Below are 27,936 nucleotides of genomic sequence, written 5' to 3'. Positions count from 1 at the left end.
TTCTACAAATAATGTGTCTTGATTCAGTTGCACTACAGACTTAAATGTTAGCTAGCAAGAAGTGTGATATTACTTTTGTGAGAGGTGTATTTTGTTAAAATGGATGGGGGAAAAAAATGCTTTGGGATTTTAATATTATAAAAGTAGTCTCATGTTCTCAGAGGCTGCAGTTATTTGATAAAAAATAAATAATGAAATGTATATATATTTTTCAAAATAAAATAACTTTTCTATTTGAATATATTTTTAGATGTAATTTATTTCTTTGACGCAAAGCTGAATTTTCAGTGTCATATATTCCTTCAGAAATCATTCAGATTACGATCCTAATATGCTGATTTGATATTTATTAAACATTTCTTATTATCAATGTAGAAAAAAGTTATGCTGCTTCACATTTTTGTGGAAGTCAAGACGCAGTTTTTTTTTTTTCTTTAATTCTTTAATAGAATGTTGATTTCAAACTCTGTTCTTTTGAACTGTCTTTACTTTTTGACCATTTTAATGTGTCCTTGCTGAATAAAAGTATTAATTTGTTAACAAAAAAAAATTGGGGTCAAAAATTCTTACGGACCCCAAATGTTGATTGTTAGTGTAAATTGACAAAGAGGCCATATTCAAGGCCCAAACTATCCTTAAGACATGGAGATGATCTCTTCAGCCTTGGGCCAGTTAGCAACCATCTAAAATACCTTTGCAATTACATAAACAACATGCATGAAACCGCTCAGAGCACCTTAGCAACTGCACAGAAACATCCTGGCAACCACCCACAACATTCTATCAGAGGAATGGCAACTTTTGAAGCATTTTGAATTGAAGGTGGGAGACATTCTCCAACATTTAGCAGTGGTTCTCATGCAACAATCTGGCTAGCGTCATCACCTATTCTTGATTCTCCTTCTCACTTCCAACATTTCCTGTACACTCTTTACTCTCCTATAAATAATAAAAAAGGCCAAAAATAACATTCAAAATGTAGTTTTACGATTGCACGAAGAGCACAATGTGATGCAGTGGAAGCTTCAGCTGTGATCCTCTTGTCTTTTTACTTGAACATGCTGTGCCATTCACCTGTACACATGCCACAATGCATTTCTCTCTCTCTCTCTCTCTCTCTCTCTCTCTCTCTCTCTCTCTCTCTCTCTCTCTCTGTAAGCCTGAGCTGCAGTGGGCTAAGGTTAGTTTACACACCCCCTCAGTGCATCCAGCCACCACTCTCCCCGGCCCTGTTTGCCTCTGTCATATTTCTCATTCGCTCGTTATAAATGGGAGCCACTTCTCTGATCTATTGCTTAATTGCCACCTAATTTGCATAACAGTGCAAATTAACGACCTCTCAAATGAGCGTTCATTTTTCACAAGGTCTTTAGGAGCTCCTTAAGAGGCGGTGCTAATTAGCACAGGAGGCAGCTGTGTTGATGAGCCAGGGAGCGGGCGAGAGGGAGGCGTGTCGGTAGGATGTATCGCCACGGCAACAGCCTTCTTCCTCCTCTTCTTCCCAGAGTGAAGTCATCCACAGAGGCTCCTTTTGTCCTCGACGCTCTGTTTCACCTGACCGCACCGAGCTGGCGGAGGTGGGATGGTGTGTGTTCTCACCTGCATGATCTTGTTTGACCGGTCCCTGCGTGCCGAGTGAAGCCTGTTGTACCACTGCTTGGGTCTATGAAATGCTAGTTCAGTTAATTAAGAGCTCATAAATGACAAGTTGGAGCAGACGGCATGTTTGCCTAAGGTAGGAGTGCTATTCACACCCTAATCGTATCCTCCTTTGTTGACGCTGACCAATGGCCACTCCTCACAGGGTGTGGACGGGTCTGTGTGCGCATGTCAGCAGCCGAGCCACCAGGTGCGTGCCGCTGGGCGCCGGTAAAGAGTCCCCGCAGACACTGCTTAACCTGAGCTGCTTACAACAGGAACTTATTGGTGGATTTTGCAGCTTTATACCACCCTGGCACTCGCTCAAGAAGCCATCCTCTTGTAGTTTCTCCCGAGAAACGAAATGCAAAACCCACTAACTGTACTGGTTCTAACGTTCTCTACTAGCATCCTCTACAATGTATTCAGCGTTTTCTTGGTTTCTGGGTTTGACCGTCTCTTTTCTCATGTGTTGTAATTCCCTGACTAAACTTTACAGATTTTGGCCATTGTCTCTGAACCAATAACTCTTGTAGCTTTACCAGCACTGTGTACTCCAGGGGTGCCCAATCTCGATCCTGGAGGGCCACTGTCCTGCAAAGTTTAGCTCCCACCCTAATTTAACACACCTGAACCAGTTAATCAAGGTCTTACTAGGCATACTAGAAACATCCAGGCTAAACTCTGCAGGACTCCGGCCCTCCAGGACTGAGTTTGGAGACCACTGGTGTACTGGCTACTGGTAAACCTGTTGTTTATTCATCACTGATTCTTTTTTTCTGAAGTTAACGCTCATTTTGGTTTCTAGTTTTTATGAAGCCAACACCGCTGCAGGTTTTCTTAAGAACTAGCGTCTGGATCTGCAGTTGGGCTAGGACTAATGCTGAGTTCATACTGTATGATTTTTTTTAGCCCAATTTTTTAGTCAGGTACAGGTTTTATCAGGAGTTATCACAGAGGCGTTCTGAGGGAATCGCCGATGCCTACAAAATATTTGGCATGCTAAATATCTGGAGCTGTCAGCGATTCACAATCAAGCTATGTGCAATGATTTCTGACTGAAAACTATATCAGTGGTGACCTTAAGCCAATGAGAGACCAAGATACAGGGCAGAGGGAAGTTCGGGGAGGAGTTATAGAGCAGAATATAAATATTTTAATAGATATATGAACAGTTATATCATACAGAAACAAGCAGGAACATTTGCTTGACCAGCCACATCAGCATAAGAACACCCAAACACTGTTCCCTGCATCTCCCTCCTGCATAATGTTTTTCTTTTTCTCCTTGTAGCTGGAAATCGGCTCACAGACAAAAAATTTATTAAAATTGAAAAAAAATGAATAATCCGGTCTCGTTTGAGAAATACGGTCTGACACACGCTGGTTCTTGCCTTATTTCCTTTTAATTTTTTCGCGTGTTTTTTTTTTTTTTTTGGGTGACCTGTAGTTTGCGGACCAGACAGAGGTGTCTGCGATTCTTCCTATTGCGATTTTATAAGTCATGCAATGTGAAACCCCCAGTCGTCGATCCATCGTGCAATGTGAATACAGCAGCAGCTGAACGCTACCTCAGATAGTCACGCAGTGTGAAAACAACGACGATCCGACAAGTTTGAAAATCGTGCAGTGTAAACTTGGCATTACATTTTAATGTGCATAAAAGACTCTGAGTTTCCTCAGAGTTCACAACAGGAATGGCCAGTGTTAGTAATAAATAGCATGTTTCGTATCTGTGCAAAACTTGTCTTCAGCAAGCCAACCAATACCACAAAACCTCACAGAAGTCATTGTCTATACTTAACTGATGTTTGTGCCACTAAAACTGTCTCACTTCCTGAAGGATGATGTCATGATGGCTTTTGTCAGTGAACTGCCATATTACAAAAGTTAATAGAAAAATGTTATTGAGGATGCAGAATAAATGTTTGTGGTCTTAGGTAAGTTTGCTGTCAGTAATCATTTTGAAAGAAGTCTTAAATATTCACCAGGGCTACATTTATTTGATACACCAAAAAAAAAACCCACACAGTAAAACAGTAATATTATGAATATTATTACTATTTAAAATAGATGTTTTCTATTGTAATGTTTTCTATTTGTAGCATCATAAATGCGTTCACTGTCACTTTGCATCATCTTAAAGCGACAATCTTTGCTGAATAAAAGTGTGTATTTCTTGTCTTTCAAAAACGGTAGTGTAAATAACTGACATCAATTAAAACAATGTTCCCCAAAACCACATAGTTTTTTTTTATAGGAGATAATTATGAAGAAACACCATGAATATTTAGTATTTACACAGTATATTAAGGGTGTGTGTGATGGGGTCAAAAGTATTCTCTTCGACTGTAATGGCACTGCAGTAGTTTTTGTTTTGAAGATAAATTCCCTTTATTTACATCCCACTTAGCTCTCAGGTTAGCATGTTTGTTTGCGTCCGTGTGGGCGTGCTTTTCAGCGTGCACAGATCCCTCCCCCGACGCGTTCGCTTCCCTCCTTTTGATTTATTGGCTGTTGCGGTCAGAGCGTTGTCATTTCATAAGTGTCGCCCCACACTCGTTTGCAGCCCACCGCGATCATCTTCAACTCTTCCTTTCGCGTTCTCTCGTTCACGCTCTCCCTGCCCCCTCTATTTTTCCATCTCTGTCTGCTCTCCTCCTCGTAGTTTTATCTCCTCCTTTGACTCCCTTTTGCTGCTTTCCCCCCACAATTCTCCTCTTTTCTCTTCTTACCTTCTCTTCCCCCCTTCTGCTCCCTCGCGCTCTCCCAGTGAAAGGCTGAGAATACCCAAGGGAGCTGATGCAATTAAAATGCTAATCCTGTCTGTCTACAGAGAGAGGTAGAGGGGGGCTGACAGCATGAGGGATTGCGGCTCACATGGAGAACTCGACTGAAATGGAGAACAGAGGATGGGGGGAGGTGGCTGGGGGCACAGAGAGAAAAGGAGGCGGGGTATGACGGGAGAGCAGCCCAAGCCAAAGGAGGAGGGAGGGTGAACAAACCAGAGAAAAAGACAGACGAGGCCCGAGCCTCGAACACAGCCGTGATGGACTGCTTCTCTAGTAATGCACAGAAAATGGCAGCATTAATGTACTGCTTCCAGCAGTGAACACAATACCTTTGTGTGCGCTTAACATATCACCTGTGCCTTACCTGCGCCACGTTCTTGTGCCCGATTATGTATGCGGTCGAACCCAGCCGGGCGCTTTGAATATTTCATACCGCTCTGTCCACTAATGGCTGGATGGCTGCTGGCTTTTTCCACTCGGCCCTCGCATTTCCCGTCTGCACGTATTCACCAATCCTTCACAAATGAGGGAATACCTCACCATGAGGAGGGTGTGCGTTTGCGTCGATCATTCATAAATTTAATGGAAGGATATTAGTGCAACTTGGACAGATGCACCGCATTAAAATGTACATTATCTCATTAGCATGGCGGTGTGTTTGTATAAATGAAGTGTGCTAATTGAAAGATTTAACAGGCTGGCTTTATTAATCTTCTTAAAGACATACAAACATTGAGATGCAGTGGCTTTTCTGGCTAATATGTTGGGGATTCAGAATGTAGCTGTAAGCGTTTACCGCAAAGCTATTATAAAACGTACCCAGCCATAGCCGTATTGCCATTTTATTCATGACTACATTATTAGGGTTTTCAAAATCAAGGCTCATAAATTGAAATATAAAGGGGTGTTAGAAATTTAAAGGAGTCCTTATCATCTAGTGCCAAGTTATTTGTGTAATTATCAGTCATCACGGCTTAATTGCGATAATTAGGCTAAAGAAAAGGCTGTGTGCTTGAGGGATTGGGCTGGAGGCAGAGCTTTTAATGGATATTGTTGGTGATACTCTTTGGGGAGGTGGTGCATTTCACTCTATTGATTGTGGGGCTTTGGTCGTAAAAACAACAACCCTCCCCTCAACCAACAGACTACTCACATACACGGTGAGTCTGGGTCACAATTCAGGAAAACAGAGGTGCGTTTTGAGTTTAGGCCAGTGCGTGTTGCAAGCATATGTTCTTTTGTAACTGTGACACTAACGATGTCGGATGAAATGTACAATAAAAATGTGTGACATTCAGTTAGCTAGCTGTAAACATGTCAAGAGTCTAATGAGCTTTCTCAGCAATTGTTAAAGTGTCGCTCTGCCTTGAAGATAGTTGATGTGAAAGGGAAAACTGAGCGACAGAGCACTATAGCACCTCTTGGGGTAATGCTGAGAATGGTTTACAGAAATGTAAATCATTATTAATTAATAATTTAAATTAATTTAATGCTAGAATGAATGAGACCGGTATAAAGCTTTTAATAGAAATAAAATATTTGTGATCACAGATTTTAATAGACTTTTCGACTTTGTTTTTTATCTTTTGTTTTATAGGTTGAATAATTATAGAAATAATTAACCACCAGAATGAGCTTTTAAAAAGCAGGTTTCTATCTTTTTTATAATAACAATAATTTTAATAATTTAAATATTCATTGTAATTTACCACGAAAATGAATGACAGAGTTCAGATTTATTAAAAATGAACAAAACAATGCTTTCCCTGTTTTATAATGATAACAATAAATAATTATTGAATTTACCCCCAGAATAAATGTAAAAAAAAAAAAAAAATTCTCTTTTATTATTAAAAATCATTATTATTAGAATTGAATGACGAGATGAAAATCACATTTGTAAACACTGGTTTTCACGTGTAGTTTTTCTGTCTTTTGTTTTAAGGCCTAACCATCTGCAGAAATTAATGCATGAAATCTTATGCAACAGTTTTACTCTTTATTGTTCCTGTGAAATGACTAAATAGTGTGCCTTCATAGTGCATATAAAGCAACAGTATGCTCACATGGTGTTATTCACAAATAATAATCTTATTGCAGAAATCACTCTGAATCAAACTTAATGTACTTTTGAAACCGTTCTTCCTTTTTCTTTGACTTTGGGGAGTTTTGCTGGCTGAAAAAGAGAGGGAAAGAGCGAGGGATGGTGAATCGGGGTCATTAGTTCAGGCGGCTGGGTCTGCTGCATTCCTGAGCTCAGAGAGGGGGAGAAACGAAAGATGGAATGTGACTCAGAGAGAAAGAAAGAGGGAGGACCTGAGTGGAGGGACCCTGAAGGGGCAAGAGAGAACAAGAAAAAAGAGTGCTTGCCAAGGGAAAGAAAAGTTTTCAAAAAGAACAGGGGGGGGGGGGTGAGAGGGAGGAGGAGAGCTGGAAACAAATTCTGTGCTGTTATTGGGGGAGGGTATGAGCTGAAGTCATTAAATGTGTTATCAGTTAAAGGGAGGATGGGAAAAACAGCTTTGATTTCAGTCGGGATGGTACAGACAGAACATCCACATAATGCTGATTGCTTCCAACACATGGCCTTTTAGTTGCACTTTTTGCATTTGAAACAAAATAAACCCAGTGCACTACTGGAGTCTCAGATCGTTGTGCTTACGTGTCCAGATCTACTCAAAGCATTCAAAACACTGTCTGGGGAAGTGTACATTGAGATATTCCCTTGAATGAGGTTTATAGCTTGATTAATATCATAATTTATTTACTCAAGTTGTTCCAAAAGCCTGTGACTTTTCCTTCGTGCATGAAGTTCAAAAGGAAACATTTAGCAGAATGTCCACTCTTCCTTTTTTCCCATACAATGAAAGTGAATGGTGTTCACGGCGGTTCCTGATTCACATCCACTTATGCAACATGGAAATAAAAGCTTAGACATTCTGCTAAATAATGTGAAAAAAAACGTCTGGCATAAGTGAGAGTAAATAGTGACTTACAAAAGTGTCTACATTTAAATCCTTTTTGTTATTTTATATTACATTTAAATGATCCTTTTCTGTTTACTTAAAAGCAACACCTTTACATGTGCCTTATTCCATTGGCATTTTCACCACATTCTTGCACACCACTGTGGTCTAGAGGAAAGACAAAGACCCTCGGTGTCATGTATTTTTGTATTATCTGTCTTCCACTTTGCCCTCAGTCACTGGCCAGGAGTGTGTGTGCATATGTATGGGAGTTTAGGCGAGGTGCTCGTATAGGTGTGAGCGATGGCCTCGTAACAGAAGGTTGACAGAGGTCTTTCTTTAATTCAGTGTCGGAGATGTGTGTACTTATGGCTGCGTGTGCCTATAGTGACAGCACATGCTCTGCTGTTATTGGACCCCTGCCTCCTGCTCCGGCCTGCCACTGAGGTACCATGCTGCCCTCTGCTGCCTCAACCAGGAATCGCACACTTAATTTAGTAGTTTCTATGGTATAAGTAGCCTTAATTCTACATGGTGTGATGTGACTGGTTTCTGCAAGCTCTCCCTCTGATTGATCCATTTTTGTCTTCTGCAGTGCTGAGCATCAGAGGTGTACAGGAGGAGGACCCTCCAGATCCCCAGATCATGCGTCTGGATAACATGCTGCTGGCCGAGGGAGTGTCTGGTCCTGAGAAGGGCGGCGGATCGGCAGCGGCGGCTGCAGCTGCAGCAGCGGCTGGAGGATCACCCAACGACGGCAGCATCGAGCACTCAGACTATAGAGCCAAACTCGCACAGATCCGCCAGATCTACCACTCCGAACTAGAGAAATACGAACAGGTGAGAATCAGACCCCCGTCTGACCTTTAAGTTATTCCAGCACATACTCGTGGATCTTGTTTCAAAAACTTTTAATGGTAAGGTATATTTGTATGTAATGATCCTCAAACCTATCTGAAAACAGGCTTGCAGTGAGTTCACCAATCACGTGATGAACTTACTGAGGGAACAGTCCCGCACACGGCCCATCTCGCCCAAAGAGATCGAGCGCATGGTGGCCATCATCCACCGCAAGTTCAGCTCCATCCAGATGCAGCTCAAGCAGAGCACCTGTGAGGCCGTCATGATCCTGCGCTCTCGCTTCCTCGATGCCAGGTGTGTGTGTGTGTGTCCGCTTGTGGCCGTTTCAGATTTAAGTACTTATTCTGCTGCACTGTTATCAATGAAACACTGATTTTTCCACTTACTTTGTCCCCAGACGTAAGAGACGCAACTTCAACAAGCAAGCCACAGAGGTGCTGAACGAGTACTTCTACTCTCACCTCTCCAACCCTTACCCCAGCGAGGAAGCCAAGGAAGAGCTGGCCAAGAAATGTGGGATCACTGTCTCTCAGGTATAGTCATGCATGGCCAACAAACATCCCATGTGTAATTCAAAACCTGGAATCCAGTTTTTCCGATAATGGAGCGTAAGGGGAAAAATGTCCTGTAAAATAAATCCTGCCCCATTTTTATTTGAATTAAATTATGCAGCTTTGTCAATCAAGGTTTTCATCCAATATAGCAGGGATAGGCAACTTCGGACCTGTAGGGCCACTGTCCTGCAGAGTTTAGCTCCAAACCTAATTAAACACACCTGAACAAGGCAATCAGTGTTTTCGGGATTACTAGATAGATACAGGCAGGTGAGTTTTTATGAGGGCTGAAGCTAAACTCTGCATGATAGTGGCCCTCCAGGACCGGAGTTGCCTATCCCTGCAATATAGAAACTGAATGATAATTTAAGCATCAGTTATTAGTTTGTTGAGATATGTCCTGTCAATTACTAACCGCTGTTTGCGCGAGTGTCATGAAAAAAAAAAAAAAAATCACAAGCAGATACAGATCAGTCACTGCTTAAGTGTTATTTCCATTCTCCTCTAAGTAGTTAGTGATTGCTATTACTGATAACAAACATTTTGAAAAGATACGCACTTTTTGCACACATTGTAGTGATTTAAAAAATATATATCATTTATTCGCCTTCATGTTGTTCCAAACCCATTAGAGTTTAGTTCATTTTCAAAACACATATATGAAGATTTGAATTTTGTCCCTCCATTAAAAATCCTTTACCCCCAAAAATGTATTCTTCAAAAAGTTCATAAAGACAAGTACATTACAAAAGTAATTCATAAGAATCGAATGGGTTAATCCAAGTTTTCTGGTAACATAATAATGATGAACAAATTTAATTTAAGCTTTTATTCACACATAAACATTGATCATTGCACATACTTAGTCTAGAGCACATCAAATATGATAAACAGAAGATAAAACATCCCAGCGCACTTATAAATCATATATATTCATTTGTGTTTTGGAAAAGTCTGTCAGGTTTTAAATGACATGGCTTTAAGTACAGATGCAACAGAGTTGAGCTGTGAACTTGTGCTGCCCCCGTTTCATTTCCTCCCACCTAACTTGTGAAGTCAAAAATAGCAGAAGCTTCAAGTTAAAGTTTGAAACTTCTAAACATTTCTGTTTGATCAGCGCACAGAAATCCTTTGACTAACAATAGAAGAAACCATTTGAAAACATTGCAGCTAATGTTAGCTAAAGTTTTTTTGATCAGAGAAGCACAGCTGACATTAGATATCTAGATGGATAGTCCCAACACAATAGAATGAGATAACATTCTGAACCGATTTGAATTCTCACCAAATGATAAATTATTATTTGTATTTCATTTATTACATTTTGTGATGGCACAAGTTATAGATGGATTCTTAATGAGTGCATTGCAGAAATATTAATTAAAATAATTTCTGTAAATTAGCTTATGGCAGCATACCACACTACCTTTGAAAAGTTTGGGGTCAGTAAGATTTTTGAAAAATAATAATTTATCTTATTCTTACCAAGGCTGCAATTATTTAAATAATGATACTGTGTAATATTATAATAAAATTTAAAAGGGTCATGAACTGGCAATTTTTATTATTTTATACGGTTTCCTGACGTACACTTATAACGTTTACATGGTTTTTACATTAAAAAACATCAAAATCAGCATATAATATGCTATTTTCTACCCTGGCTTTGAGGCCGGCTGGAGAGACTTGGAAGCAAACGCCCACTGCTGTGATTGGATAACAGGTTTGCATAATAAAGTACCTTCATGTGTGTCTGTATGACAAGCTACGTCCTTCATAGTTGGAGCCTTCTGTGTCTTTGGTTAGACACGTACACATAATAAGGATTTATCAAGTGATCTCAAATAAAGCAACAGTGACACAGAGTGCAAATATTTAAGTGTGCTGCAACATTCCTAATCCAATGAAGACTGCACAGCATTGCTTTTTAATATCAGTCTCTCTGCAAATCCAGTGTCGACCTGTCTTGTGTACAAAGGATTCATGCGGTGAAATGAAGCAAACAATCAGAATCCTTTAAATGAAAATTGCATTCATTTGAAATGTACAGTAATGTCTTCTTAGTTGTATTTGACTGTGGTGAAACTGGTGTCTGATTAGAGTTGTTTCATCTCAGGTCTCGAATTGGTTTGGCAACAAGAGAATTCGGTACAAGAAGAACATTGGTAAGTTCCAAGAGGAAGCAAACCTGTACGCCGTTAAAACAGCCGTGGATGCTGCCAATGTGTCGGCACAGGCCAGCCAGGCAAACTCTCCAGCAACACCCAACTCAGGTACAGTGCACAGCAGCCCTCCCATCATCTCTAGCAGATAGTGAAGCTACACGACGCACACCACTTGCCACAATCACACTCCTGTCTACATGCGTTTCATGCTATTTTCATCCCATTTCTGTTCTTGTCTGTCCATCATGAGATCTTTTTCCCCCTGTCATAGAGAATGCTTGTTTGTTTGTATTTGCATCATGTACTTGCTGGGTGAGATTTAGATGTTGTTGATCTGGGTTGTGCTGTAAAGCTGATCTGATTGCATCTAGGGAACAGCTGTTAAACCTCTTCAGGATAAAGCCATAATAGTGTCATTTATTTCTATGGACCTGGGCGGTATGACGGCATACATCACACATCCGTAGAAAAGTGTTTATGAATGGGTATAGTTAAGCACAGCATGAAGCAGAGTTTAGTTTACGGTTACATAACAGCATCACATTAACACGACATTGTATGGATAGGAAGCTGATGTGCGTTCACAGGCTTCAGGCTCAGTCAGACAGAAATCACAGTCTGTTTTGAACTTACGCCAGACTTGTTAATTTGTTATGAAAAATGTTCTTTTTTGTTTCTCATCCATCATGTTACAGAGGAGAAAATACAAATCATCTCATTTGATTAAAGCAGGGTTTCCCAAGTTCATGAAAAGCAAAAAAATGACTTAATCATAAAAAATATAATATATTTTTAACAATTCAATAAAGATGAAGGTAAATAAATTATTAACTATTAATATTATCCATACCAAAAAAACTACTAAAAAGGTGAAATCTATTCATTTTCCTACATGTCATGTGACCATTAATCATGAACATGCAAATGTGCTGTTAAATGATTCAAACATTAACTTAAAATCTCAAGAGATACTCAAGTAATTATTTGGCTGACAAAAAACTTTGGGAATCCCCTGGATTTAAATATTTAATCAGAATTGGATTGTCAAAATGTAGTTAAATGAAACATCTGTCTGTTGAGTTTCCATCATGTTATATGAAGTCACTAATACCCACAGTTATAAAGTCACTTATGATTTTGATCATATCGCTCACTCTCATCTCTAGTCATCTGAACATTTACTTTCTTTTCTGGTTTTGCATGTGTCTTTCCTCTAAAGCTATGGCAATAACCAATAACTTTCCTTTGTTTACTAAAATAGTCAGTTTTTTTTTTTTTTTTTATCTCTGCCTAAATTATTTTTTATGTTTTGGCTTTTTGTTTAACATCTTCATATATTTACTTTCATATGCACATGCACATTCACACACATTTGTTTAGCGTAGTTGAACCTCTATTTGCTCAGGAAGCAGAATGGAGAAGGTAGGTGATTTAACTTGGTGTTGTCATTTTTAACAATAACACGTATATTTTTAAACCACATCCTCATATCCTGTTACATATCTGTTGGCCGGCGTACCAACAATGCATCCCATCATTTAGAGGAAGTAGGATGTCCAGTTGTGTACGTTCATGTAAAGCAACAGTCCGCATCAGCACATGTGTGATCGCTGCTTCTAGTCAGCGAATATAGTCCAGCAGATTATCATTACTGTCTTGGATTTCAGAATGTGACTTGTCCTGATTATCATGCTCAGCATAGAGAGCAGACAGATTTTCACCACACACTGTAGTCTTTTCCAAAAACCCGACCCGGGCAGGGTTGCGTGCCTGATGGGCTGCGTGTATTGCTGCAGGGTCGTCTGGGTCGTACACCCTCTCTCACGCAGGAGATGCCTACCTCGGGCTGCGTTCACTCGATGGGGATGGCGTCAGCGTCACTCCCGCTGTGCAGCAGCAGCAGGTAGGCACTGAGGACGTCCCCTCAATGCCCTTCCTCTTCCATACCTGCTCACGGTGTAGTGATCTCTTCCCCTTTCCCCAAAGTTACAGCCCCAGTCTTGAGTGTAGAGCCCTTTCCTGGAAACCAACTCCACCATCTCCCCTGTGGCATTGCTTTATTTCATTTCTTCATCAGTCATCCACAGCCATTCCTTTGTCTTCTTCCTGTTAGATAAACTCTTTTCATCAAGGGCTCAACAGTAAGGAAGTTCTATTGATGGTGCAAGGCCTCTGAGAATGTTTTGGGTCAGTGTTTCTTCCCCATCACACCACTACTACATGTGTTTTTATGACTCCTTAATTTGGGAGTGTAATGTCCAGTGAATTTTTTTTTTCTTGCTATAAATAAATGTTGTCAAGTTAAATTGTGTCTAAAATTAATTTATTTGAAATATTATTAATTTGTATTTTTAACATTTTATATTAGAATTAAATGTTTTAATTCATTACACCATGTAAAAGTTTGTTTTGTGATGTTTCTTAAAAGGTCTATTATGTGTCTCTAAGTTTTAAGAATTTTTATTGTTTTTGTTTTTTTTTTATTAAATTTTTTTTAAGACAGGGTATGTGACATGGTTCAAAAACATTTTGTGTTTTGCCTGTAAGAAAGTCTATTCACATACTGATAGCAGTCACTAATTGTATTTAGATGTATTTATATCATCTGTGGAAGGCAAAGGACCATCAAATGTTTGACCAATCATATCCTTCGGTCCAAGGGCTATGATAGGCTGTTCTGCCTGCCTGTCAACATTGGTGCAGGTATGGTATGTTATCAGGCAGATTCCATTACCGAGTGAGAATGGAAGGTGCTGTTATCATAATATTATGTGCTTATTCTTTGTACTGTTCTCACCATTGAACGAGACATGAGGTAATCTGACAGTATTGCATTCAGTCCTCCACCAGTGCCGTCTCTCATCGTGACGCTGGTTAGCCTTTGGTCTGCATCTGCACATTCATGTGTTTTGGAGAGTGGTTGGCAGGGAGGGTGGGATCTTATGATTTCAAAGCAAGCTTGCTATTACTAGCCTCTCTAAAATCACCTACTTTAAGAGAGCTTAGCTTAGCTTAAATAATCCTTTATTGTAGGGTGGTGAGTGAAAGTATCAGTACAAATATGAGCTATATGCCTAAACACTTCCTTATTGTTGAGCCCTTATATATTGCTCTGATGCCACATTTACACTGTCAGCAAGTTGTTGATTTTATACTTTATTTTTCCTGCATCTGGAAAGGAACAAACATTGTTGTGTGTGAAAGTTTTTCACGTCTGACTTTGACAACTTTCAAATGTTTCTGAATTGATATCTGATAGATATATACTTCTCTTAATTATATATAGAGTGCGGTGCAAATCAGTTTGGACTAAAAGGGATAGTTTGCCCAAAAATGAAAATACTTTCATCATTTACTCAGCCTCATGTTGTTTTGAATGAAACAACTTTTGAGTTTGAAACCACATGAGGCTGAGTAAATGATCTTCAAAACACAGATGAAGATATTTTTAATACTCTCATCATTTTTTTCCTTCAATTGAAAGTCTGTGCTACAAAAATCCTTAACAATCAAGTCTTCTGAAGAAACAATTTAGGCCTTTATTCACATATAAACATTGTCAGAATTAGAATGTTCTTTCATGAACTATAAACAGACGGCATCATCATATTAGAGAATATTGATAACTTTGATACTGATGTGATGTATGTTTGCTACAGGTGGATATCCTGCACCGTGCTACACACCTGACGGCAGGCTATGAAGATCTGTCAGGAAGTCCTCTTTACACCCCACATCATCTGAACGTGAGTACAGCACAGACACACACAAACAAACAAACAAACAAACAATCTCAAGCAACAGACTGCTTGTTCAAAGAAAAATGATTTTTTTTTGTGTAAAAGTAAGAAACTGGAATGATTTTCAGTTAGATCTCACAAAGTACATAAATCTGATGAGAATTTGTGTTGGTTTTTGTGTTGATGTAGACCTAAACATCATTTTCAAAGTCTGATGTCTGCAATTTGTGGCTTGTGTTTCCTGTTTCAACACATTTTATGTTCTGGTGTGAAGTTCTCTAGAAGATACATATCAGTCAGCCGCAGCTCTATACTGTATGGACAGACGATTTGAACAAACCCCTAACACTAAGAATTAAATCCATTTTTACAGAAATTATAATTTTTTTTTATCATTTTAAGTATGATGCTTTTTATATATTTTTGAATTATTCTAATTACACTACTGTGTTGAAAACAATGAGGTTGGTTAGATTTATTTTTTTTACCCTTATTGAATGAAGTCGGTTTTGTTCACCAAGGCTGCATTTATTTGTTCGAAATACAGTAATATTATACCAATTTAAAATAACTTAAAATATATTCTATTTAAAAAAAAATTCAAAAGTTGTATTCCTGTGATGAAAAGCTGAATTTTACACTCTTCAGTGTCACGTGATTCTTCAGAAATCATTCTGATAAGCTGATTTGCTGCTCAAGAAACATTTCTCAATATTATCAATGTTGAGGTTTTTTTTAAGAAACGTGATGCATTAAGTATAGTTTCCTTTCAAAGAAATTGCTAACCCCAAACTTATAATTTGTGTGTATAATTCTCATATAAACACACAGTTTCCATTCATCTATATACACCATTCCATATATCCTTATTGTTTAGTTTTGCCATTCAAAAGTCTGTTTCATTGCCTGTGTTACTTAACCTCATACATGTGACTCTCTCCACAGGCTAATAACATCTGGCAAGACAACACCAACCCTTCCTCCATCACCTCTCCACCAGGACCACCGGACAGCATCCACTCCGACACCTCCAGCTAATGAGGCTGGCACCACACACACACACACACACACACACACACACACAGAGCATCTCATCATCCAGTCTCGCCCGTTCTCTCCTGCTCCCAGCTTTCGTCCCTCACTCTAGCAGATGTCAAAGGTCTTCCATAGTCCTCGTTCCACTTGGTGTGCCAGGGTTCACACGCTGAACCAGACTGAAACACACGCACTCTTCAAACAAAAGACGGAGAACGTCACATTTGCTGAGGACGAGAAAAAATAAACGTCTCACAAACATCCTCCTCAAAGGTCTTCACAAAGGGTGGACGGTCTACACCCAACTCCATGTTACCTGTCCTGTCTCGACCTGTCATGATGGGGATTACGCAACACCTCCCTCCTTGCTTGTACCAAAGTGCTGTCAACGGTTGTTGCACCTTCTGCTCTTCGTAGAACAACCTCAGACAACTAAACCATGAAAACGCCATTCAGTCTGCTTTTAATATGGTTTCCAGTCACTGCTTCTGGCTTGCTCAAAAAACAATCTGTCCTGCATTGTTCAACGTTGTGTTAAGCACAAATCCTGTTTGTAACGCTTTGAGCTGCTGGTTGGGTGGAGAGAGATCCAGATCCATCAGTGTAAAGGTACGCTTTAACTTGCTGATGGCAGGAGAGTACGGTGTGAAACGGAGGAAACATGAACAGTTCAACAGAAGAGCGATTGCCGTGCGGTCAGCTACTACGTGTTTCCTCTGTCCACTGTCTCAACAGAGATGCTGACGTTGACCTTGTTTTTAATAGTTTAGCTACAGTATTTTTTCCTGCAGCCTTTTGTCCCTCTCAAAGATGCACCAGCCACCAAATAAAAGACCCGACAAGAACTCTAAGCCCTTGTGTTCGGAAGGGTTGTCGGAAGCTGGAGTATTCGGTAGGATTGGGACACGGGTGGGTATTTAGAAATATTTTTAAAGGGAAAGAAAAAAAAATCTTCCACTGTCTTCCATGCATGTAGGGTGTTGAGATGTATTAGTGATTCCATTTAACCTAACTTTTTTTCTTTTTTTTTTTTTTTTTGACAAAAAAAAATTATAAATATTATAAAAGGAAGAGGGTGTGAGGAACAGACCAAATAAACCAATGAACTTCTCCAGAAACTAAAAACTTCATACTGCCCAATCCAGTACTTTGTGCTGGTGTTTGGTTTCTCTAGGATTTGCGTGATATTTTATCACACCTTTTCATAACCGTGACACACTGACCACGTTTCTGAGGAGGCCATAGCAGTTAACCAATGACTACGAAAACCGTTACAGATATCGAGGAGCTTTTTTGGTTTACCGTGTGCTATGGCCTCTCGTGGTGTCTGTTTTTTAAGGGTTGGGTTGTCTCGTCACTCACTCGTGCTTTTGAACTGATTGTATTGTTCGTGCAATTGAAAGCACCTGTTCCTTGGTAAAGCATGCTGTCTTTTTTTCTTTTGTTGTTGCTGTTGCCTACAGTTTCACTAAACAAAGGAACTCCGTTGTTTTGTAATCAGTTAAAGTAGCCAAGCAACAAGGGCTTTTCTCCTTTCAAATTTAACCAAAAATAAGCACTGGATGTGTTGCGATTTGAAACAGATGGACTAAAGCTAGTTAAGGAACATCAGATGAATTTATATTTACCTTTTCCAGACAAGTTGTTTGTATTCCCGGAACTTGTTTTCATGTTTTGCTTGTTTTTCTTTGGTTTTTCCCAAGTTTACCTTTAGTCGCGGAAGCACCAGGGCGTTTTGATATATGAATGGAAATTCTATATATTACACAAATGACTAAATAACGTTGAAATGTAAATTGGGGTTTTGTTTATATGTACACATGGAAAAACAAACTCTGAGGAGCTTTTCAAGCTATTATTGTGTCCTCTATAGATTACTGTTAGTTATAAACATTTCGTATGGATATCTCCAACTAATGCTATTACTACACCAAATTTCTTTGTCAGTCATCTATGGGTGTCACTGTACAGATTGTGGAATGTTTCAGTGTATTTTCTCTTTTTGTACGCTTTTATTTTTCTTGTTTTTTTTTTATCACTGGGGGCTTTGGATTCGCTCATGAGCAAGAGTAATATTTGTTAGTCTTTGTAATATTCATTTTAGCGTTTCAGTTACATTTTATTTGGATCGGGAGTCTCGAGTGTTTTATTTTTATTTTTTTGTGTGTGTGTGGTTTTGTCAAAGCTGGTAGCATTTTCTATGAGGTGCTGTGAAAATCCACTCCGTTGATCATCACTACTAACCGACGACAAGAAAAATAAGAATACATTTGGAGTACATGCATAAGCTTTGTAACAGAGTAACTATTTTGAACACTACATATCAGAAGTAGATTTGCGAGTTCCTAAATGACTTTTTCCCAAAAGTGCATCCATAGAATCAGTTTGTAAACTCGGGATTATGATCTGAGGTGGATTCCACAGCACCGTAATCGGATGAAATCAGCATTTTATTCTCGATTTTTATCATTATTTTACTAGAATTGTAGTACACGCTTCCTTCTGTATTTACCATTCTCTCCCTCCTCTCTACCTCTCCTCTCTCCATTTCACTTGTATATAAACCCCACCATTTTCAGACTTGGTAGTCTGTATAAACTCCTTTTATACCTCAACTTTAGAACTGTTCTAGTGAGAGAGAAAAAATAAATATGAGAAAATTGTAGTGTTCCTTATTAGAAAAACAAAAACTAATAAAATAATCTAGTGTGCTTTTGAGCCTGTTGTTTGTTTTTCTTTGTTGCCGTTCATTAAGGGGCTATTTGCATGTTACAATTCGTAAAAAAGGATCTGGTTAAGAAGGTTATGAATGAGTCTGCCATTTTTCAGCGAGCTAGCTGATTGTCTCGCCCTTCCAGAATATTTATGCGGCATAAGGACAATAATATCAGTATCACAATAAATCAGACCTTTTCTCCTCATTTTAAATTGATTATGTGCTCTGTAACAACAGAGTAAAATTAGAAACAAGACAAAAACCAAACATCAGGAATCAGGGCCATTGTTTGTTTCAGGTGGGGCTTTCTATAGCAAAATATTTCTGAAGAAAAGTCAATAATTCATGATCATTAGAATCGAAGATTATCGTCAATTACAGATCACCGCCATGATGTCAGGGTGTTCCTGTGTGGTTGTTAGAGTTGCTGTTATTGTTGCTTGGTTTTTACACAGTGGTCCGAGTCTGTGTTATTCTGGTCTCAGTATAAAGACAAAGCTTCTTTTTCACACGCTGAACTTTAAAGGATTTTAATGCCAATGTCATTATTATTAGTAGTAGTAGTAGTAGTATTTTAATTAGGGTTTCAGCAGGTTTTATGAAGGTAAATTTAAGGGATCAGTATGTTGAAAATTGAATTATGTCTTAAGTACCAAAAATACAGCTTCCAACCAATCTCTACTCCTTTTTAATTCATTTTATGTGGAAAATTAAATATGTTAGCTCCCAACCAATAAAATATGGAAATAACTTCTGATCACATCGCGAAAGTGATGTTCTTCCTCAGTATTTCTGTCTTGTTTTTCAGTGCACATGTCTAAATATCTTAAAACAAGATACTTGAGAAATAAAATGAGGTAAGAAGCGAGTTTATAATAAAAAAAATAAAAAAAATCTGCCAGTGGGCTCAGAAAAATCACAAGAAGCTGTCATACCCCATTGACAGATGCTTGTTTGTGCTTTAAGCATAAATTTAATTTTGTTCAAATTTTTCAATAATATACGTTTAAATGTTTCTATTGGAAAACAAATATACATAGGAAGATATTCATCTTTTCCAATGCATGCAACATTAAATGCCATTATTTAAGACCCACAGAAACCCTGTATTATGCTTTTTTGATTGCTTTTAGTGTGTAATACATCTGTCTGTGCATGTAAACGATCTGCAGTTACAGCCAAAGCAAGTTCACTCCAACAGAAAACACTTGCCTGGAACTCTTCATTTATAGTTCTGCCATTATTTTTGTGGCTACATCACCATGTTAGATATTTGCATAATGTCGCCTACTGGCTGCTGTGTCCTGCCCTCAAAAAAACTGTTGTGTAAGTGATTTTATATGCGGAAGGAGACGCTGTTTTTTGTGAATGGACACAACCATGGCAGTTACCAAATATAAAATACTGTTTACAGCTGCTCATGAAGCCTAGGGAGCTGGAACCTGATTATGTCATGGGGCATTACATTTCCAACATGCTTTAGGCAGTTGACCAATCAAAGCAGATTTGTAGCTTTAAATGCATGGGAACAGAGGGTGAAATAAAAAAAAAAGTAATGTACATGTACTCAAGCAGACCCCTAAAATAAAACTGCCTAAAAGTAAAACTTGTACTGAAGAAACATAATATGGGCACTTTAAAATGAAAATCTGCAAGTCTGATTTGTTAGGAGAAAATAATAATAAAATAACACCAATATTTTTCTGTTCCCAGCAACACAAAATGGTCCAAAAAGAGCTGTTTTATGAATATTAATACTTTTGCTTGGGGAAAAAAAAACTTTCCTGTGGCTGCGCCTTGTAACCAAACGACACAAAAGAGCCCTAAGACATCTATTGTCAAAAAGAGAAAAACATGTACCAAAACAAGCTATCAAAAATGAAGTAGTATTTACTCTTTGTACAAGCTGTGATCATTTCACTAAACAAATACAAAGTCATTTATTTACACTGAGAAATACGTTTTCTATGAAGACAATAGGCTTTGTGGTGAGACGGGCTCTAAACTGGTGGAGTAATTGCTGTTTTTCTCCAAGAGTGCCTCTGTTTTCACAGACTCAAAGCGGATGCCAGAAGCCCCCTCATGCTGGCGCATTCTTCTCCAAGGGAAGCAGAGAATGCGTTTGTAGGTGGTCCTCATGTCCTTGTCCCGAAACGAGTAGATGATAGGGTTCACCAAAGAGTTACACTCGGCCAGGACCAGGCAGTACTTCTCATATTTAAGAACCTGACATCCACAACTGAGACCATCCAGTAACAGAATCACCAGACCCGGCGTCCAACAGATCACAAAGGCGCCTGTAGAGAAAGAAGGTCACAAAAACAAACAAGTTGAGTGCAGGTCCGGGAACAGTTTGGTTTATGAGGTGCAAACCACCATAGCATGCACAACAAATCTTGCACGTTTAGTAAGGTAAAGGTGACATTTAAACAACAACAACAAAATGTTTGTAGCATTTTCAACAGTTGCAGTTAAATGATTCAAAAAATGTCATGTAAAAACAATGCATTAACTTGATCAAAAGTGACTTTCTTACAAAAGATTTCCATTTCAGATCATTTGTTATTTTGAGCTTTCTATTCATCAAATAATCCTGAAAAAATTTTGTTATCTTGTTTTTCACAGAAGTATTAAGCAGCACAACTGTTTTCAACACTGATAAAAATGAGAAACGTTTCTTAAGCAGGAAATCAACATATCAGAATGATTTCTGAAGAATCATTAGACACTGAAGACTGGAGATATGAAGCTGAAAATTCAGCTTTGCATCACAGGAACAAATTAAACGTAAAAATAAAAATGCAACCACATTATAAATCTTATCCTTCAATAGTAATTCATGTTTTTCATCATACACTAACTAAAGTTATTTTATTCAAAGATTAACCAAGATTGATAATGACATTTTTTACTTACACTTTGAATACATGTGATTGTACACATCTTTAAGAATAGATTAATAAAATTCTACTCTAAAATGTATACAAATAATTTTGAATAGTGACTGCAGTGAAGTGTTCCAAATAACTGATTCCAGCTCGAGGTACAAAATAAGCAGGTGCTACACAAACAAATCTGAGCTAAACCGGTTTGATTAACTTGTTTTGGGGTTGACAGACTTGTTTCGTTTCCCCCAAAAACAAGTTAACTGTACTTCACTACACAATTAGACATAAAGGAGAAATTTCCATTTTCAAACATTAAACTTCCACTCAGCGAGAAATCTCACAAACGCCTGAAGTCTACATAAGAGCCAAGGCCTTACCCAGAATCATGGACATGGTCTTCATGAGGCTGATAACAGTCTGATTGTTGGAGGGCTGATCCATGTGCGGGGACATTACTCGGCTCCGCCGGCGAACGTAGATGAAGATGTGAGTGTAAACGGCCACCATGATGAAGAAGGCCATGAGGTTGAGGATAGCCCAGAACACTAGGAAGCTGCGGGAATACAGCGGCGCAACCGTGCAGCAGGTGGACAGGTCACAAACACAGTTCCAGCCCATGATGGGCACCAAACCCATGAAGACGGCCACCAGCCAGATGGTGACTATCAGCATCACCACACGCCGCTTGGTCATGGTGCTGTGGAGCTGCATGGTGAAGATGGTCTGATGGCGCTCCAATGCCACCGCCAGAAGGTTGACTACAGACGCGGTCAGGCTCATGTTGATCAAAGCTCCACGAATAAACCACTCATTGACGGACAACTTGATGGTCCACGGCCCAGTGTTGAACACAAGGTTGAGATACGAGATGCCGGCGAAGAGGTCTGCAGCTGCCATGTTCCCAAGTAAGTAATAAATGGGAAAGTGGAACTGTCGGTTAATGATTATGGCCACTATGACCAACATATTTGCCAGAATAATAAAAACACAAATCGGGACCCCAAGACCGACAACGATAAAGTCATGAGTCCGCCAGCTCGCGCTGATGGGCTTGCCAGTCTCGTTGTAGAAGAAGGACACTGATTTGTTAAAAGCATCGCAGGTTGAATTAAATAGCATTATTAGAGAAGTAGTTCATGTAAATCAGTCGAGCTGTTCAGTTGTTTCCTGATGCTGTAATCCTGACTTGGTCAGCTGCCATTGGAAATAATGCTTTTACATGTCAAAAATGTGCCAGTGTTGCTGCTTACAAGGAGTGTCTTTTATTACTGTCTTCCAACCCTAAAACACAGGAAGAAGCAAGGAAAACATTTTTACGTCCTTATAAGTCCAACAAGAAAACAGGTTAATCTTTAACAAGAAAAAAAGATGTTATGAAACCAATTAGTATTCATTAGACAAACATTACGCTGGATTTGATATCGATACAAAGTAAGTGAACTAATGTAGTTTAGCACCCCATTTAAATTCTAACTGCATTTATTGCTTAAAAGCGTTAGCTTTCCAGAACAGGATATGAAATTAGTTGTGGTTACTGTTACTTCTTATATTCAATGAGAATTAGACGCAATAAATCTAACGTTAACGTTAGTCAGAAACACTTAATTCGCCCATGTAAAGGTAAGTTACACTGTACAGTGAGGCTCGGTTGTCAGTACAAAGGCAACAACAGCTACTTTCATCTAAAAAAAACACTTACCGTTGCCAGAGCTTCAGAGCAAACAAAGAAAACGAAGCAAACGCGCATAACAGCAGCTCAGTGTCGGTCGTGTGTCGATGGTTTGCTCGCGCTCGCCGGAAACACTCGTCTGGGTTTGGCGGAGCTCGTGGAGCAATCTTCACGAGATCGCTTTGTGCGCCTCCCTGAAACCTGATTTGATGAAATCACCACCTGAGAATGAACGAAAACGTTGTGGTTTAAAAAATAATAATAATATTTAAATTCATTTCCCAGAATCTGCTGCGGTGTATGGCAAGCCGTATTCATATTTATTCCTTAATCCACGTGACAGCCACTAGATTTCATGTCTGTTTCAATAGACAGTACTTCAGTTATTCGTAACTGTAGTTAGAATAGTAGTGCTATTGAAGTTAAAAAATGCATATACAATAGTTCATATTTATTAGACACTAAAACCTTACCAGTAACTTTTTAAGTGAATTATTAGATAAGTATTTCATGTAAATCAGTCGAGCTGTTCAGTTGTTTCCTGATAAAGTAGAAATTCTGACTTTTCCTTGCATTAAAAAATTAAGAAATGTTACTGGTGACAACTGGGAAAGATAGTGTCTCCTAATGAAAAGTTGTGGATTTCAATAGCAAAAATGTAAACATTAAATGTTACTTGTTACTATTTGGATAGTGACTTATTTAATATATAGGCTCTTCACATCACTATTGGAGAAAATAATTATAGTTAGTAATAAATGTAATAGCTCGCCATTTGAGGTTAACACATAACGAAAGTGGCAAGTAAGTTAAGTTAAAAATGTTTTTGTGACTTGGGCTTATTAAAGAGTTCACCACAAAATGTATTTTCATTTAGATTTACTTTGTACGTGCAAGATTAATTTAGCCGATTGTGGTGCTTTGTTGCATACAGACAAAATGAATGTTCAGACTGTCCTGCTCAGAAATCATATATAACCATTGAAGTTTCATAAACGTACCATAAATACATGCCACAAAACAGACTTCAAACCAACTATATGCACATGAGAAATACAAGTTGCAGAGAATCCGCTGTCACCACTTCTAAACTGTTAAAACTCAAATGCAAAGGACAGGAAGTTAACAAGCGTTGATCTTTAGTGTGTTTCCTGTTAACGTAATATCAGTTTCAAAACAGATTACCATGAGCCGTAAGCCACAGTGTCAAACATGGGAGGGCTTAAAGAGTTAATGGTTAAAAGTGCTTATGCTACCTTAAAATCCCCAAGAGATAAAACAGTTTGGGGCAGCATCATAACTAGACACAAGCATATCCTGAGGGCAACATCTGAGAGGGTCTTCTCAGAACTGCATCTGGGTTTTACACAAATGACTATCAACTGTCTGTACCCACATATGTTTTGGTTCAGAATCAGAGTTGTGTTGAAAAACAGAAATGAAATGATGCCCTGTTTGGAAATTCTCAGTGTACACTTATCCAGCCATGAGGTAGGATGAGGGGCGTTCATGACAATGAGAATTGCATCATGTCAACTAATTTACATTCAGCTGTAGCCCGTCTGTATGGGCAGGAGGGGCAGTGTCCCGCCTGAAAAGGAAACCACTGCAATAGAACAATTAATTAAAGATAATAATAAAAAAAACAAACCGAGAAAAAATGCCTGTAAATATAGTTTCTTTGTGTCGGTTTAGTAAATAACTAAGTGCTCATGTTTACTTGGTTAATTCTGAGAATTGACATGGCTTTTTAGTCTTTTTCTATACTATGGAAGTCAATGGCTACCGTCAATTGTTTGGTTACCAACATTCTTCATAATATCATCTTTTGTGCTTAACAGAAGAAATAAACTCATAACGGTTTGGAACAACTTGATGACAGATTATTTGATTAAATGATGACAGAATATACTTTTTTTGCTTGAACTATCCATTTATTGTAAGATAATTCTATGTATGCATTATATGTATGTGTTGCAGTTTTGTCTAACTCTAGTTAATAATAACAATTGTCTTTTTTATTATTATTACACTCATTTAGTGGCATATAAAAAGGGCCGAAGTGTCGCTATGTGTGTGTGTCCTCTCTGCCTCAGGAAGGACTAAGGAGCTTCATGGGATACTGTCAGTTGTTTTCATGGGAATGCATTTAACATGCAACCGTTTCTCTGCCATGTGAGTCGCAATATCGTTGTGGGCCAACATACAAGTTGCGTTAAAGTGGGTTTTGTGTCTCGTGCTAACCTCCGTTTGGATGTCTTTTTTGCTGGCTGCTCCTCTTTACTTCCTCTGCTTCACTATGTCATCAGACCTTGGTCACTGCGATAACTACCTTGTTTCTGTGAATTAAGGGAGACTGGAGGTTGTAGCCTATGATGCTGCTGCTGTGTTGCTGGATTGGACCGGCAGCCCCGTGCTATACTTGTTAAAATGGACACCTCTCGTCTGCTATCTGACTCAGCCTTTAGGAACCTGTGAAACTTGCTGTGAAGGTGGCATAGTTGGTTAACCATGGTGGTTCCCTACACGCAGCTGTATTTCCCTTTGCTCACACTTTCAAATGAATGTAGAGGATGATAATCAATATTAGAGAGCAACACTCGAGCTGAATTGTACAAGGAAACTAGACCTCTGCCAGAAGTGTTCTGAACGTGATGAATTTGGATCTGCTATTAGCAGCAGTGTTGGGCTTTCTACTCCAAAAATTTCGTTTTCTTAATAGTTACTCCTTTCAAAAGTATGATTACTTGCTACTATCTAGCAACAGAAATTAGTTATACCACTAGTTACATTACTGTTCCTTCACGGCCTACTGAAATCGTAATTGTGTATTCTCCCCATACGATTATTTTAAAATGTTACTAACAGTAGCTATATTTCTGCCTCATCTGTAAAAAATCTACATTGAGCTGTTTTATGAATGAGAAATCTAATATTATTACTGAAATCTTATTAGTAATTAGTTACACTACTGCAATAAGTAATATTACACTAACTTACCAGTAAGTAATCGGTTCTCGGGGAAACCATGAAGAAACAGCATTACGGGCTTTATGTGGTCTCCTTTGGTTACATAATGAAACCTCAAGTCTGAGTTCTAAAGGGCAAAAAAGACAAAGAAATAGATGTCACAACACGAGATCAAATCATTAGAGGTAAAGACCGTCAGTAAATAAACACCACTTGTGAATACCTCGCCACTCTTTTTTCGATTCCTATTCCACCAAGTAAATAAATTAATATAAAATTTGAGAAAGATTGGAAATCTATAACTCCATTTAACACCGAGTGTCACGCTGCTACGTGTGATGACGTCAAAGACATAACGTCGTGCTCTGTGTCTAAACACAGGTGGCGCTAGAGCACAAGATATGGACAAGATCATTATTTAGCCTTTCATCCAACCTTCCAACTAAAGAACGAACTCGGATCACGCACACAAAATTATGACTTACTTTAAAACAGATCACAATCTCCTAGATAATTACAAAGAAACGGGAAGTAGCCTAACCCGTGTTGGCTCGTTACTGAAAATATTAATAATAATAATGTATTAGCTTCTTGTTACTAGTTACTCCTTTCAAAAGTAATATTATTACTTTACTTCTTACTTTCCGGCCACAGTAATTAGTTATACTACTAGTAACATTGCTTTTCCTGCACGCCCAACAGAAATAGTAATTGTGTATCTTTATAATAGTAAATTTTTTTAAATGTTACTAACAATATATTTCTGTCTCATCATCATATGACCAAAATCTACATTGAATCGCAGTCAGAAGTTATTACAAACACTCAGTGGTGATTGATAGGGACTTTTAAGTAAAAGCGTTGTATTCTAAGTAAAAGCGTTGAGGTAGCCTCTCAAAAGAAATCGCATAAATTATTAAGAAAAATGTTTTCGTTTTCTAAAAATATTTATTAATTATAGTAGCATAATTTATAATGGGGCAAGCCATGAAATGCCAAAGTAAAGCAATGCCACAATTTACACATCTGTGTTCAGATCAGTTTTTCTCCTGACAAAATCAGTGTAATGGCAATATCTATATCTGCTGAATGTAGGCTTGGAATATCTTTTCCATATTCCAAACCTGTCTGATGCATTGGTGACTTGTGCCTGTGCGAGTCATGAAATTTTGAAAAGAGTTTACATTCTTTATTCTTTAAATCTTTTCACGTCCCTTTCAGATACGCATGGTCACCAAGTGCAGGGTCTTTCAGGCAGTTTTTTTTTTTTTTTTTTGGGACGGTGCATTAAAAAGTTCCATATGGATCCCTAAATCCAGGCCAGGCAATTCGGATGAAAACCAAACAAGCAGTGAATCCAACTGTGCTGTAAAAAATATTGCTATAAGAGAGAAATAAGAGAGAATTAATAAACGTAGTTGTGTTGGTAATAAAAGTAGATGCATTAAAGTATTGCGCTGCATGACCGTAATTTTAAAAATCAGAGATACGTAGGCTCTGTGTAGCAAATGTCCCTTGTCTTCGGGGAAGTTCACCTTTCAAAATAAACCCCATGTGACTGTGTGGAAACAACTGTCACTGAGCAAATAAAATGTCTGGGAGACTGGCTTAAATACTAGCCTATTTTTTCTTATCTTAACTCGAATGTATTATTCGGCCTATCTATTTATATTCTTCATATATTTATTTAGTTTAGTTAAAAAACTAAAAACTAAATTGCAACTTTTTCCTGTCCAAAGTGGTTGACCAGATTGCACACATCAAAAATACGTAACCTACTTTTCTGCAAAATATGACTTTAAAATGACAAACATGAATAGGAACCTGCGGTCTAAGAAAACAGTATACTTTATACATACCAGTTCTAAAGCTTGCATTTCTCAAAGATTTCCAAATGGTGTTATAATAACACAATGTCTTTAATTATATCATAAAATTTATT

At 38.4% G+C, this 27,936-nt stretch overlaps 2 protein-coding genes across 4 annotated transcripts in view; one reads left to right on the top strand and one right to left on the bottom strand.

Moving 5' to 3' along the window:
* LOC113049424 (pre-B-cell leukemia transcription factor 1-like) overlaps nucleotides 1–15,800 on the top strand; it is a 30,137-nt gene extending 14,337 nt beyond the window's left edge. For both annotated transcript variants that reach the window (XM_026211777.1, XM_026211768.1), the window contains 6 exons: nucleotides 7,992–8,236; nucleotides 8,361–8,551; nucleotides 8,655–8,790; nucleotides 10,928–11,084; nucleotides 14,636–14,722; nucleotides 15,662–15,800. In XM_026211777.1, coding sequence (XP_026067562.1) covers nucleotides 7,992–8,236; nucleotides 8,361–8,551; nucleotides 8,655–8,790; nucleotides 10,928–11,084; nucleotides 14,636–14,679 — 773 coding nt within the window. In that variant the 3' untranslated portion in view covers nucleotides 14,680–14,722; nucleotides 15,662–15,800. The remainder of the gene's footprint in view (nucleotides 1–7,991; nucleotides 8,237–8,360; nucleotides 8,552–8,654; nucleotides 8,791–10,927; nucleotides 11,085–14,635; nucleotides 14,723–15,661) is intronic.
* A 1,939-nt stretch (nucleotides 15,801–17,739) lies between these two features.
* On the bottom strand, nucleotides 17,740–26,112 carry LOC113049437 (lysophosphatidic acid receptor 1-like). 2 transcript variants are annotated; one of them, XM_026211790.1, is made up of 4 exons: nucleotides 26,025–26,112; nucleotides 23,055–23,246; nucleotides 21,733–22,636; nucleotides 17,740–20,764 (listed from the first exon to the last, which is right to left on the bottom strand). In XM_026211790.1, the coding sequence occupies exons 3-4, from the start codon at nucleotides 22,472–22,474 to the stop codon at nucleotides 20,433–20,435; spliced, it is 1,074 nt and encodes a 357-aa protein (XP_026067575.1). In that variant the 5' UTR covers nucleotides 22,475–22,636; nucleotides 23,055–23,246; nucleotides 26,025–26,112; the 3' UTR covers nucleotides 17,740–20,432. The 2 variants fall into 2 exon arrangements, with proteins under 2 accessions (XP_026067575.1, XP_026067583.1); XM_026211798.1 differs by lacking the exon at nucleotides 26,025–26,112 and adding an exon at nucleotides 24,026–24,116.
* Nucleotides 26,113–27,936: the final 1,824 nt, after the last annotated feature.

The sequence above is a fragment of the Carassius auratus genome, chromosome 3 (assembly GCF_003368295.1).
Source record: "Carassius auratus strain Wakin chromosome 3, ASM336829v1, whole genome shotgun sequence".
Classification (NCBI taxonomy): Eukaryota; Metazoa; Chordata; class Actinopteri; order Cypriniformes; family Cyprinidae; genus Carassius; species Carassius auratus.
The sequence above is the reverse complement of the archived record's forward strand: the minus strand, read 5'-3'. Positions and strand labels throughout refer to the sequence as shown.

Bases quoted from the DNA above. Each gene is read 5' to 3' on its own strand.
- LOC113049437 (XM_026211790.1), bottom strand. From the start codon at position 22,474: ATGCTATTTAATTCAACCTGCGATGCTTTTAACAAATCAGTGTCCTTC. The intron at 20,765-21,732 runs GTAAGGCCTTGG...CTTTCTCTACAG, and splicing joins GACCATGTCCATGATTCTGG to GCGCCTTTGTGATCTGTTGG.